The 13,986-nt window shown below is 56.8% G+C and overlaps 1 protein-coding gene across 17 annotated transcripts in view; it reads right to left on the bottom strand.

The window, feature by feature from the left end:
- Positions 1 to 13,986, bottom strand: part of SRCIN1 (SRC kinase signaling inhibitor 1) — a 77,034-nt gene that overhangs the window by 19,183 nt on the left and 43,865 nt on the right. For all 17 annotated transcript variants that reach the window (XM_073005363.1, XM_073005364.1, XM_073005362.1 and 14 more), the window contains 11 exons: positions 13,243 to 13,441; positions 12,718 to 12,811; positions 11,352 to 12,220; positions 10,227 to 10,319; positions 9,948 to 9,991; positions 9,483 to 9,670; positions 8,143 to 8,318; positions 2,670 to 2,800; positions 2,392 to 2,539; positions 1,821 to 2,067; positions 1,090 to 1,324 (listed from right to left, as the gene is read on the bottom strand). In XM_073005363.1, coding sequence (XP_072861464.1) covers positions 1,090 to 1,324; positions 1,821 to 2,067; positions 2,392 to 2,539; positions 2,670 to 2,800; positions 8,143 to 8,318; positions 9,483 to 9,670; positions 9,948 to 9,991; positions 10,227 to 10,319; positions 11,352 to 12,220; positions 12,718 to 12,811; positions 13,243 to 13,441 — 2,424 coding nt within the window. The remainder of the gene's footprint in view (positions 1 to 1,089; positions 1,325 to 1,820; positions 2,068 to 2,391; positions 2,540 to 2,669; positions 2,801 to 8,142; positions 8,319 to 9,482; positions 9,671 to 9,947; positions 9,992 to 10,226; positions 10,320 to 11,351; positions 12,221 to 12,717; positions 12,812 to 13,242; positions 13,442 to 13,986) is intronic.

The raw sequence follows: 13,986 nt of genomic DNA, 5'->3' as shown, positions 1-13,986 counted from the left end.
CTGCCTTTGATCTTGCAGTGGCTCCCCATCACCCCAAACCATGTCCAAGCTCCTTAGGCCAGCACCTCTGCACCTACCAGGCTTTCAGCCTCAGCTCTGCCTGCTGCTCCCCAGGTTGGACCCTGTTCAGGCCACACCACACACACACACACCTCCAGGCGTTTGCACACACTGTTCCCTCACCCTGGAGTACTCTCTCTCACTGGCTGGGGAAGTGCCCACTCATTTGCAAGACTTCAGTGAAAAGTCACCTCTTCAGGGAAGCCTTCCTGCCCTCCTAGGGCCTCCACCAGGACTGCACAGTGCCAGCATTCACCGCTGCTACTACCTTTAACATCTGCATTCTATTTCTGGTTTACATACTAGGCATGGCCCGGCACAGATTACTTAATCATTTTGAGCCTATGTCCTCCTCTGTAAAATGGGAATAACTACCGTATCTGCCTCCTGGGCTTGTTATAAAACAGTAAGGATGAATACATTAAAAACAATGGAACAGTTCTTATCACAGAGCAAGTGCTTGATACACACAAATGTCAGTGTTATTTCCCCCACTAAATTCTGAGCTCTTTGAAAGCAAGCCCTGTCTTATTTCCATATCTCCAGCACCTAGCCCACAGTAGGTGCTTAACAAATATACATTGCAGGAATGAATAAAATGAAGGAATGATGACTGCCACTTCTGGTCTGGATTTCTGCCTACCCCGGGACCGTGACTCAGGCTGGTGACCATGGGAACTGTGTCAGTATCAGCGTTGGAACCCACCCTCAACACAGCCTGGTTTGTGGCATGCACCCAGCCAAGTCATGGAGGCGGATGACTCTGCCTGGACTTGCTTGTCCTCCCTGCCTGGTCCTCTCAGCGGCTCCCTTCCCAGGACAGTGGGAAAAGCCAGGATGGAATCCAGCTCGCCCTGTCCTTCTGGGTCCCAGTCTCCCTTTAGTGGCCGCTGATGTCCCAGGGCCTCCCTTGTCTGGCAGCCCGGCCACAATGATCTTGAGTCCCCAGTGCCTCCCCCATCAGCCTGAGCTCCCGAGGAGGGCACTCCCCGACACTGGGCTCCTCACCAACCCTACTACTCCCCATACCTGAGCCCCTCCTCCCGCTGGGCTCCGTTCGGGGGGCTGCCTTCTGGCCGTGGGGGGCCTTGGGGGGCTTGTGGTCTGGAGTGGGAGCCGGGCCTGGATGGGCCTTGCTGGCACAGTCCAGGTCAGGGATGGCCTTGAGCAGCTCTGCCTGTGTCTCTTCCAGCAGCCGGTTGATGTCCTTGGCACTATACTGGGTCAGGGCTGCCCGCTTCTCCTCCCAGTCTCGCTCTGCAGCCTTAAGAGGGAGCCAGGAGTCAGGACCAAGGTAGCTCTCCCGCTCCAGGAACTCTGGGGCCTCAGCCTCCTCCCCCAAGCCACAGAGGCAAGGAATAGAAAAGGAAGGCTCATATTTGATCCCACCTCCAGGAAGACTCTTTGACTTCTTGTGGGTATGACATGGCATCCCCATGGGTAGGAATGCCATCCTCATTATATGCTACATTCATGATAAACTTAGATCTATTTCTGGGCATTCTATTATTTCACTGACTACATAGTCTATTCTTGGGCAAACATCATAATGCTTTGATTATTGTAGCTTCATAATATGCTTTCTGTCTAGAAGGGCTAATGTCACCCTCATTATGCCTGTTAGACTTCCATTAGGGCACTGGCCCTCCCCCACCAAGGAAAAAGACCCACAGGACTGGCACTCCCCACCCTAGGAAGGATGGTCGTAAGAATGTGTGAACCTGGCTCACGGCCCCACCCACAATCCCTGGCCCCAGCACCTCGACAGACACAGCCTTGTCCACACTTCTCTTGCCAGGAGTGTCCAAGCCTTTGGTGGGGTTGCTCCCCTTAGGGGTAAGAGAGGCTCCTTCAGCTGGTCCGCTCAGCTCATGCAGGTTCAGCGGGGGGCTGGGGGGTGGCATTTCGAAGTCCACGCTCTTGTTGAAGTCAGTCTCTGCTGTCACCTTCTTTGGGGACTGACTCAGGAGATTGTTGGGGGGTGGCCACACACCCTCATCCACTTGCCTGGGGTTGGGAGAGTTGGGAGCAGCTGTGAGGCCAGCAGGTGATGACCCTTCTGCGGGAAGACTGGCCTGAGGGAGAAGGGGTGGGAGGCAGCATCCTGGGATGCTGCAGGAGAGGTGGGAGGGCCTGGGGAGGAGTGACTGCCCCTGGTATAAGAGGAAGCCAGGTCTACAGCATGCAGGGGTCACAAGGCAGAGCTGAGATGCCAGTTCAGTCGGCACATCAGTGACCTTTGGGGGAGCTGGGGTAAGGGTTCAGTCTGACCTATGGGTCTGGACCCAGTGTGTGATCCCATGGGAAATCAGAGGTCAGGGACAGAATGACCTTCGGATCTGGGCCAGTGTGTCCGTGACCCCGCGGCAGCGCTTGAGGAGCCCATCCAGGCGCTGGGGCTCCTCCTTCAGGAACTTCACCGCCTCCACCTCCACGCGCAGCACCACCCGCATCTTGCTCTGCAGGCCCGGGAAGTGAGCTTCGGAGACAGGAAGGTATGAGCCGGGGACAGAGAGAGCACCGCAGACTGGGAGGAGGGGATGGTGGCTGGAATATGGCAGACTCCCCCGCCCTGGACAACATGCTGCATTCGCAGGCCCCAGACCCACCCTTGAGCTCCGTCAGCGTCTCCCCGAGCTGCTTCAGCAGCAGTGCCTTCTCCTCCAGCTCGGGGCCAGGAACCAACCGGTGGTTGTGGGACACATCCCTCTGGATCTTCTCCACCGATTTCTCCAGGTCACTGCAGCCACAGAGAGACCCCCTCAGCTCTTTTGGCCTGAGATGCCAGCCCAGCCCCCTGAAATTGGGCAGCTGGAAAGAAATCAGGCCACCAGTTGGATCAAAAGTAAAAGCAGGAGGCTGGGCGTGGTGGCTCATGCTCGTAATCCCAGTACTTTGGGAGGCTGAGGCAGGCAGATCTCTTGAGCCCAGGAGTTCAAGACCGGCCTGGGCAACATAGGGAGACCTCGTCTCTGCAAAAAAATAAAATAATTAGCTGGGTGTAGTGGCAGGTGCCTGTAATCCCAGCTACTGGGGAGGCTAAGGCAGGGGGATCGCTTGAGTCCGGGAGGTTGAGGCTGCAGTGAGCCGTGATTGTGCCACTGCACTCTAGCCTAAGTGACAGAGGGAGACCTTGTCTCAAAAACAAACAAACGTAAAAGCCAGCCACCAACCACATGCTCAAGTAAAATCTGCAATGCCAAATCTCAGAGATGAGGAGACTTCAGAAGCTCTCCCTAAGAGGTGCCCTGCACCATCTGTCCCCCTTGGAAGCTCTGATCCTCAGCAATATCTGCCCCAGCATCTCTCATTGTAACTTGCATCCCCTGATTATATTCTGCCAAGGAAGCAGAGAGAACTTGGTTGCCTTTCAGAGAACCAGAGGCAGAGCACGTGCCCCTGGGGAGGTCTCTTGTTTCGGGGGAAACTGCCATGTTCATTGCCCTTCTCCCAAATGATCCAGCCACACAGTCTCTTTCCTGAGGGCCAAAGCTGCTTTAGATTTTCAGCTAGTGTATGCTGAACTTGTGTCATTTAAGACCCTATATTCTTCTAAACTGTAAATCAGATCAGGTCATCACTCCTGCCATTGAACCCTAAATGGATCCCATCATCCTGAGGCTAACATCCAAACTTTTCAGTGCAGCCAAGAAGGGCAGGAAGATGGTAGTTGAAAACTTGGTTCTAGAGTCAGACTGATCTAAGCTCCAATCCTAGCTCTGCCCTTGCCAGAGGAGAGATCTTGGGCAAGTTACCTAATATCGCTGGACTTCAACCTCCTCGACCAAAAAATAGGGATGGTAAGAGTTCCCCGCTAGGTGTGGTGGTTCATGCCTATAACCCCAGCACTTTGGGAGGCTGAGGCGGGCAGATCACCTGAGGTCAGGAGTTCAAGACCAACCAGCCAATATGGCGAAATCCCGTCTCTACTAAATATACAAAAATTTGCCGGTCATGGTGGCATGTGGCTGTAATCCCAGCTACTTGGGAGGCTGAGGCAGGAGAATCACTTGAACCCAGGATGGGAGGTCGCAGCGGGCCGAGATCGTGCCACTGCACTCCAGCCTGGGCAACAGAGTGGGACTTTGTCTCAAAAAAAAGAAAAAAAAAAAAGAGTTCCCCCTTCATGGGGGTCATCAGGTGGATTGGATGAGCTAATGCAGGCGGCAAGGGCTCAGTGCCTGGGAGCTGCTCTTGTTTTCCGTGCCGCTGTACCCCTCGTCCCATCTGGCTTCTGCTTAGAACCCTTCAGAACTGCTCTGAGGTGCTACATGTGCTGCCCTCTCTGGCTCTTTATAATGCTGTTTTCTCTGCCTAGAATATTCCATTCACTCATACACATACACGCACACACATGTGCTAACTCCCACTGATCCTCAGGTCTCAATGGGAAGCTCTCCTCCAGCCCTTCCCCTTGTGGTTGCTGGGTCTGCTTCCTGCCCTCCAAACCGCTGAAGCTCCTGTTGGCTGGGTTGTGCAGCCTTCTGGACTACTAACCCCAGGCAGGCAAGGACCATGTCTTCCAGATTCATCTCTGGTTTCTAGCACCTGGCATGGTGCCTGGTGCAGAGTAGATTTCTGGGAAATAATGTGGAATGAATGAACAAGGGAGAGAAGGAACTGCTGCCCAGGTAGTCTGACATCTCTGACCCAAATGCGGAACTTTATATACATTCCTGTCAAATCCCATCCATTGGATTTCAGCTCAATCTAGGTGCAAACAACTTTTGAATTTCAGTTCTATTATCCAACAGATTTGCTCCCGCTTAAAGCTGTGTGTCATCAGCAAATCTTATCAGCACACCTTACCCATCTTCATCCAACTAATGGTGAAAAGACAGACTGGGTTGGAGTCAAGGGCAAAGGCTTGTGACTTAGCAGCACTACCAGTTAAAGAGCTATCCTGTATTATGCACTTACTGTATGCCAGGTGCCACACTCAGGCCTTGGCTTTCATTACTTTGATTAATCCTCAAAACAAATCCTGGAAGTGGGAACAGTTATCATCTCCAGCTTACACACAGACAAACAGTGGCTCAGAGCCTAGACTACACACCCCAGCCCGCCTTGCAGTGATAAGTGGCCATTTAACTGAAGTCTACCCAATGGAAGATGAGTGGAAGGGGTACATGCTGCTTCCAGACCTGGCCCACAAAAACCTCCCATGTAAGATCCTCCATGCTCCTTTTTCTTTTTTCATTAGTTGGAAACTCTCTGGGTGATCTTGGAAAACACATGTTGACGACAGCAGAATCTCCATCAGCCTGAGTCCCTGAATGACTGCATGGAGAAGAGAGCCACCTGCCTAACACACGCAATACTGTTCCATGAGAAAGATACGTTTATTACTTTTGAATTATTAAACAATTTGGGAGCTTATTTGTTATAGCAAGCTACCCTAATTAATTAGCTATCCTAACTAAGACTCTGTCTTTAAAAAAAAAAAAAGAAGAAAGAAGAAAAAGATATTCAAAGAGATTAACTAGTTAGTCCAAGGTCACACAGCCATTTTGTGGCAGAGCAGGATCTATTGACATCTGACATCAGCCATTGGTTCTGCTGCATCTCATTCCCACACTACACCAACATCATCCGTGCTGCCCCCAATCCATACACTGTCCTAGTCCAGCCCTCGCCCTACCACATGGGGAAGAACAACTCCCCTGCTCATATGTGTGATACCTGACAGGTCCAAGCTGTGCCAGTTTTATAAAATGGTCACTCCCAAACATCATTCAGAAGAGGAAGAGACTGCCATGTAAAGGACTCAAATAAGACTTCAGGAGACGACGACACTGCAACTCTCAGGCAGGAGGGACTAGGCCTCCCCACTTGATTTTCTCATCATCCAATCTGCCAAAGTTGTGGGGCCTCTAACCTGGGCAAGTTCTGCAAATGAGTCCCAGGCCAGCTAGTCTAGACACTGGATGAAAAAGTGGCTAGGCTTTCCAAACCCAGATTTAGTCCTGGAGGGGTCAACAGGGAAGAGTCAAAATGGAACCAGCTAAATAATTTATGGGGCCCAATGCAAAATGAAAATGTCACCTCTAGTTTAAAAACTATTAAGAATTTCAAGATGGCAACAGCAGAACATTATACCAAGCATGGGGCCCTTCCGAGCATGGGGCCCTGAATGACTGCACAGGTGGCATACCTACAAAGCTCGCCCTGGGTTAGGCAAAGGTGGATTCCAGGACCTAAAAGGTCTCAGTCAGCAGAGGCTGCACCTAAAGGCAATGCCCAGACAGACCTTAAGTGCTGGGCTAGATGAACAGGTGAGTGAGTCAAGCTGAATGAAAGAGAACCAGTTTTAACTTCCAGCAAGTTGCCAGGAAAGAGGAAGGGGCATAGCAAATTGGAGCAAGAGTAAGTGTGCAGGGGCTATGGCCAGAGTGTGGGGTAGGGGGGCTGCAGGGTTAAAGCCTGGGAAGGCTATGGGAGCTGGGCAGGGAGGGCCTTCATGGCCAAGTTGGAGCCCAGTATCTGCCCAACCCAGTAGAGGCAAGAGCCCTCTTTCAGGAGGATGGAGAATCCTGCCAGAAACAGTACTGCAGGTCCCAAGCTCTCTGAATAATGGGTTTGATAATGGGGCAGGGGGTGTGGAGTCTGTGTTCCTGGAGAATCAAGGCTCTCAGGGAGTCAAGGACCAAACACTTATAATGACAGTGGCATAAATCTGTCCTTTTGTATCTTCTAGCTCTGTTCTTTTAGATCTCCTTTAATTTTCCTTTAATGTCTCAGTAAAATTCTTTTGAATATTCCAACCCCCCTCCTCTGGGCTGAATGAAAAGGGACAAGGAAAGGATAGAAAATCTGGAGAAATGGAATTCCCTGGGTGAGGAGAGATGGTACCTGCCAATCTGCTTGGAGATCTGGCTGGAGTCATCACTAAGTTATCACACCTAGAGTGATGGGGTGGCTGCTCCTGGCTTATGTCCCCTGGGGGTAGCCCCTTACCCTATTTCAGCCACATGGTGTCATGGGAATTGTTGCCTTGGGTCTTGCTGAAATGCACATGTACCACTAGGCTATGTGGGCCCCAGGCTGAGGAGCAGCGACCCATCTCAAGGAGCCCCTAGCAAGAGGCTCATTTATGACTTAGTGAGGAAGCTGGGCTCCAAGGAGCAGCCTCTCCTGGCTCCCGGAGTCCCCAGCCAGTACAACTCAACCCCTTGTTGAAAAGAGAGGTGAAAAGCTTAATGCTGGGTACAGATGAGGACACTGGGACACAAAGAGGGGCAGGAACTGCCCTGATCACTCAGCACCTTAGGGCTGGCACTGGACTCCAGGTCCCCTGGTGCCTTGTGTCACCAAGAGGGGGTCCACAGGAAGGAGCAGGGCCTCTTGTCTCAGATCCCTATCACTGGCGAGGGAAAGCAGGGTGGGGGTGCTCACTCCCTGGATGGACACTGAAAGGCAGCATCTCCCTTCAAAGGTGCCAGACAATGGAATGGTTGGCCAGACAGCCATTTGCTAAATTTGGATCAGAAGACTGTCTTCTGTTAACCCCTCCATGCCTAAGCATGTGGAGGCGGAGTGTTCACGATTCCTCCTTCCTTCTGAAAACACTTCAGCCCTGTTCCAGCTGCACTAGGAAGGAAGGTGGGTTTTCCTTGGCTATATCTGGACTCAGAGATCAGGGAATCAGATCTCCAATGGTGGCTGGTCAGCGCCAGGCTGGAGCAGTGGCGGCACCTGAACGCTCCACCTGAACGCACTACCCGAGGGTCACTTTGCACGGGTCACAGGCCAAAATGAAAGTAGGCAGAGGGCAGAGGGAAATCAGGCAGCTGGCCAGATGACAGTGAAGCTGCAGGCCACAGGAAGCCTGAGTGTGGATCATTATGAAGCAAGACCATAGCAAAGCAGGCATCAAGCCAGAAAAAAGAAATCAGGAATAATGCCAGCCGATCAAAGGTTTGTGGGTCACACAGAAATCAGGCCAGAGAAGGAAATCAGGCTTCAGAACAGACCAACGCCACCTGTGACTCAGAGGAAAGGGAGCTGCGCCTCCCAGGGAAACCAGGTGGCGGTACTCCGGCCGCACCCCCACCTCTCCCTCCCCCGCGGGCCCAGCCTCACTTGAGCTGCTGGGTAATAAGTTCCTCGTCGTTGAGATAGCGCAGCCGCTCCTCCTCCACCAGGGTGCGCTGCCGCTGCAGCGGGTCCTCCTGCCGCCGCGCCGCCTCCGACACGCGCATGCTCAGCTCTGCCTCCGTGCGCTTCAGCAGCCCGCGCACCGACTCCTGGTTCTGTAGCTGCGGGACGCACGGACGGATGGACCCGGGTGGGGGGAGCGGAGGCGCGCGGCAGGGGAAGGGACGGGAGAAGGCGGGAAGAGGATTGCCCAATCCAGGGCAGGGCTCGGCAGAAGATGCAGCTGCTTGGCTCCGCCTCAGGCAGCAGCGAAAGGGTGGGATGGCGAAGGGCAGGGGCAGAGGGCTAAGTTCTAGGGAAGGCAGGAGGAGAACGGATGGGGATCGTGGAGTGGGGAGCGTTTAAATGGGCCATGCAAAGGGGCAGCTGCATGGCTGTGGCCGCAAGCAGCAGTGACGGGGTGGTTATTGCAGGGGGAGGAGAGCAAGGTTAAGTTCTGGGGAATATGAGGCAGGAGAAGGGGTTGGGAATATTTGCGCGACAGGGTGTGGCCCTATGTACGTCCCTGCCGACAGTGCGGCCGCATGGTTGTGGCTTCCATCATCCCGGAATGGGGACGGGACTGGAATGAAGGACTCAAGCGCTGGCGTTTGATAGAGTTTCCACGGCTGGGACAGGAAGACTAAGTTAACCATTGATCCAACCCAGTTCCAAGCCTGAATGGCGGGGGTGGGCGAGATCTTATCCTTTGCCCAGATGGCAATTCTCTGCCCCCTCCCCAGCCTGTCTCTGCTCATTATCCTCACCTGACGGGCCCTGGGCCCGCTTGAGGAGCGGACACGGCGATGCCAAGCTCCTGACAGGTGGGACCATCTGCCAGGCAGGGCCGGGGGAGACTGTCAGGGCTCAGGAGGGAGGAGCTGAGGGGACTTGGGGGAAGGGCTCTCGCTGACTTAGGGAAAGGGTTGCAGGGCAGGAAGGAACTGGAACTGCCCCGAGGGATACTGACGAAGGAGGGGCTCAGTGGGTGACTGGGGCTCCAAGAGGGCGATGGGGACTCAGGGAAGGAGAAGGAGGGCTCAATGAGGGGGATACGGGCGAGGGGTAGGGCCTTGGTGAGGAAGCGGAGGTTCAGCGAGGGGGCAGAAGCTCAAGAAAGGGGAAGGGGAGAAAGGGTTCGGAGAGAGACCAGTGAGTGGCAAAGGACTCGGGCGTGGGAGCTCTGGGAAAAGGATGAGGTAGTAGGGGATGGGACGGGACTTGTGGCAAGGGGCTTCGACCAGTAGGTGGGCGTTGGTGGGGCGATGCCCGGGATGGGGCGGTACCTGGAGCTTGCGCAACTGCTGGAGCTGGCCGCGCAAGTCACTGGCGCTGTTCTGCAGGCCTCGCAGGTGAAGCTGCATCTGCAGCCGACTAACGGCGGTAGGCTGCCCTGCAGGGGTGCTGCTGGCCGAGGGCGGGGGCGGGCCGGACACGGGGGTGGCCCCGCTGCTCCGGCCGCCTGACCCACAGGCTGCAGAGGACCACGAGGATGGGAGAAAGTGAACAAACTGTGAGCCTGGGAAGGACTGGGCTGGTACAAGGTCCTCCCTACTCTCCACCAAATAGCCAGAGAATCCCGTGGCTCTGACTACCTGCCCCAAGTGGCCAGCCCTAACGGTGGGGACCAAAGTGCCAGGGCAAAGACCTCTTGGGCTAAGGCTAGTGATGTAGCTATTGCTTAATCCCCACTATAGATTAGGAAGCAGGCTCTGAGAGAACAAGGATGGGGGAGGGGGAGGGTCACTCACCTGCTGAGGGGGTAGCTGCTCCGTTGGAGCCTTCAATCTTCTCACTGTGGCACAGGGAAAAAAGCCATTAGGGGGTCCAGGCCAGCCCCAGACCTCCAGAGCTGGGTGGGACCTTAGATGTCATCTCCTCCAGCTCTCTGATGTCAGGATAGAGTCCCAGAGAACGGAAGGGATTCACCCAGGGTCATCCAGTGAGACACTGGCAGAGCCGATGCCCATTTCCCCTTCCTCCTGCTCCACCCCCAGGCCCTGGCAGTGGTGTTGGGAGAGGGGCCTCACCTGGGGGTCTCAGGCTCAGAGCCTCGAAGTAAGGCGCTCTGCACCAGGCCTGTGAGGCTGGCAATCTGCTTCTCCATAGCCTCCATGCGCTCCCTGGGGAGGAAGGGGGTCTGGGCAACCTCGCCTCTGAGCACAGGGTCTCTCCTGCCCAGCCCCCCATTCCTAAATTGATAACCAGAAGAAACACCGTCCCATCCCTGGCTACCAAAACACAGACAATGCAAAGGGCCCCAAGCCTAAGGATCAGGTCCAAAGCCTCCCATCTCACCTTTCACTCCCTCCCTAAAGGCTGCACACTGATCTCTCCATGCCCGGCAATGCTTTCCCCTGCCTGCTCTGCCTTTCTCCTGACCCCCTCCCAAAAACATTCCACAGACCCCAGGAACCCCGAGGAACCCCTCCTTCCACAACACCCAAGGGAAGTGGAGGTATGTTGAGTTTCTCCCCACTAGACCAGGACAGGAACTGGGTTTGCCCAGCTTGGCACTGACAGTAGCGTGTGCAGTGCCTGGCACACAGGCCACGTAAGAGCTGGGTGAAGGCCAATGGCTTCTCACTGCTCAGCAGCGCTGCCTGAGGGCGCAGGTTACCTACTGCCCTGGTTACCTCCTCCAGCCCTGCACCCTTAGGAGGGGACTGAGCGATGGGCAGGGGCTCCTCAGCCTGGAGGTTAGGTACCCGAATGTGCTCCTTTCCCCGTCACCATTTCTCAATAGCACCCTCCTCCCCAGTGGACTTCAGCTGTCCTGGTGCTGGACAGCTCTCAGTGCTGCAAACTCTTAAGCTGGAAAGCCACTAAAAGTGGTTCAGCCCCTCAATTTTACAGTTGGGGAAACCAAAGCTTAGAAAATGGATGCAAACACAAGTCTCCAGAGTCCTCGTCTGGGGACCTCTCAACTACCCCCTTGAGTCTTGAGGATGGGAGGAAAATGACAAGCTGGTCTTTCCAATGCCCTCCCTGCCACATCCAAGATGCTTTCTGGCGACCCTTCAAGACTACTCAAGGTCTCCAAAGGACTCCGGGATCTCAGTCCAGGACACACACCTGCCACGGACTCTGCCGTGCACCCTCTCCGCAGCGCACCCCCCACCCCCAGTCCCTGAAGCCTGATTAACGTCCCTCACCTGGTCTCCGTGTCCTTGGCTGGCACTGGCGGCCCGAACCCAACCAGCGAGCGCTCCCCAGGCCCAGGGAAGAGCTCCGAAGGGGGAGCTCCGGCTGTCGAGGCGCTCCCCGCGCTGCGGGTCTTCCCTCCAGGACTCTCGGCGAAGACGGACGAGGAGCCCGAGTCCTTTCGGAAGGACTGGCGCACTGGCGAGCCGCGGCTGGGCGGCCCCGAGTAGGGGCTGTGCGGCGGCGGGGGGCCTCCGGGGGGCCCTGCCACGTCGGCCAGCTTCTGCGGTGACGAGGGCGGCAGGCGGAAGCCGTAGCCGTCCCCATACAGCGGGCCGCCGCCGCCGCCCGCAGCCTTGTACAGGGAGTCCTCCAGATCGGACTGCAGAGCGGCGGCCGAGTAGGTGCTTAGCGAGCGCACCGAGCCGCGCTTGTAGAGGCCGCCAGCTCCCGGGTAGGCGAACGGGTCGCCGGCGGCCGCGGCCAGGCTCAGACGGCCCTCGTGCAGTAGCCCGTAGGGGTCTGCATAGAGACCCTCGCCCTTCACCAGCACCATGCCGCCCGCCTTGCCCGCCAGGTCCTCGTCCGGCTTCACGTCGCGCCGCTCCAGGATGGCGCTGGGGCTGGGACTGACGCCCTGGGCGGGCGGGGCGCCTCCCAGCCTTTCGGCCGCGTGGTGCACCGGGCTGCCGGCATACGAGGGCGGGCGCCCCCCGGCGTACGAGAGACGCGAGCGCGACGGCGAGCCGGACTGCAGCCCGGATGGCAGCCCCGACGGCAGCCCGGGCGGCGGCGAGCCGGACGCCAGGTGCGGCGCTGGCGACAGATTGTTGAGGCGCCGCGTGGGCGACGACTCCCGCGACGCGTACACCATCTCTCTCTGCGCAGAAGACAGCCCGGAACCCCACGGGGCTGGTCACCAAAGACACCCCTGCCCCTTGCTTGAGCAGCCAGCATCTCCTCCCTGACGCTTAGGAAGTCCCTTCAGGTCTCAACCCTCCCTCCATCCTGCTGCGTCTAGGGCCCCTTCCCCATCAGGGTTTCCAGCATGGCGGAAAAGGTGGCTGATGAAGAGGCACCAGAGGGGTAACCTTCAGCTCAGCTACCGTTAGGGGTGGGAAGTAGAAGGGGAAGCGGTGGCTCCAGTTCCTGAGAGAGGCCTTAGAATATCTGGAGGCAAATTAGCAAAATCCCAAGTGGACAGGCCCGGAATGGAGAGGAAAGTAGCAGGTGGGAGAGGGGCTCTTCCCTAACCCTTCAGCCCCTATGCTCCCTTCTCCAAAACTGGCCCTGGTTCCCGATGACAACTTCCCAGACCCTGCTCCCCGGACCCCATGTGCCCAGCCTCCCCAATGCCCTGGGCATGCCCAGCCATACCCGGAGGTCCCCGTTGGTGAGGTGTGAGCCAGGGAAGGCAGCGTAGAGGGGCTCCTTCCTATAGATCTTGATTATACTGCGGTCCTGGATGTCCCTGAGAGAGGCGGGGGGACGGGGGTCACCACCCATCTCCCAGCCGTGCACAATGAGAAGGGGTGGCTTCTCCAGGCCAAGAGAAGAGGGGTGGCCAGAGGCACCGGGATCCCCAACTCTTTCCTAAATCCTTCGCTCAGGCTGCCTGCCACAAGCACACACGCCCAGCAGCCTCCACCCCGGCCTCGTCCTGGTCTCAGGCGCCATTTTCAGGTTAGCTCAAAGCAAAGGGAACCAGCGGGGGTGGATGATTTAGAGAGGGGGTGGGGCTGAGATGGCCCAGGAAGGGGGCGGGGCGGTAGGGCTCTGGGAGGGGCGCGGAAAGGCTGAGATCGGGTCAGGACGGAGCTGGGGAAGGGCCGGCAGGGTCCAGCACCCGGCAGAGGAGGAGTGTGGGAAAACCCTCCCGCATTCCCCTGGGGCTACGCCCACCGGACGTCCTCCAGCTCGTAGAAGACGTTGCGAGCCTCGTCTTTGATGAGGATGGCGGTATTGGGCGACTTAAGCATGCCCATGGTGAGCTTCTGCGGGAACATATGCGCGATGAGTGCGTGCAGCGTGTCCAGGCTGCTGACCTCGTGCGTGATGTGCACGCGCCGAGTCTCCTCCCCGAACTGCAGGAACAGCACCCCTGCGAAGGAGACACCGCTCTCGCTGTCACTGCCGCCGTCTCCAAGCCGCCCTCCAGGAGAACGCGGGGAGCTTTCGGGAGCTGCGCCAGCCCCGCAGCGGCAGGGTCTGAGGCCAGACGCCGCCCCCGAGTGCAGGTGCACCCAGGCACCTCTCATGCTGCCGGCGGGGGCGCCAGGCCGGGTCTCCAGCCTCTCAAGGCACTCACTGGACTCCAGGCAGTTGGAGGAATTTGGACAAGAAAATGGAAGTAGGGGTAGGAGCAGGTGGGACGGAAACTGAGAGGAAGTGAGCTGATGGAGAGAGAGGTTGGAGAGAGTTAGAGAAGGGAGATGGGAGAGAAGGGAGGGATGAAAGAAAAGAAGGGAGGGATGACAGAAAAGGAAGCAGGAGGGAGAGAGGAGGCTTGGAGGAAAAGGGGTCGGGTGGGGATGCTGAGGGCAAGAGAGAAATGGAGAGAGCTGGGGTTGCTGAGGGAGAAAGAGCAGAGCTTGAGGCGAGCTGGCATGCTGCAGGGGAGGAGGGGGCTCCAGAGAGTGAAGAGCA

The sequence above is a fragment of the Chlorocebus sabaeus genome, chromosome 16 (genome assembly GCF_047675955.1).
Source record: "Chlorocebus sabaeus isolate Y175 chromosome 16, mChlSab1.0.hap1, whole genome shotgun sequence".
NCBI lineage: Eukaryota > Metazoa > Chordata > Mammalia > Primates > Cercopithecidae > Chlorocebus > Chlorocebus sabaeus.
This window is presented reverse-complemented; position numbering and strand designations above follow the sequence as displayed.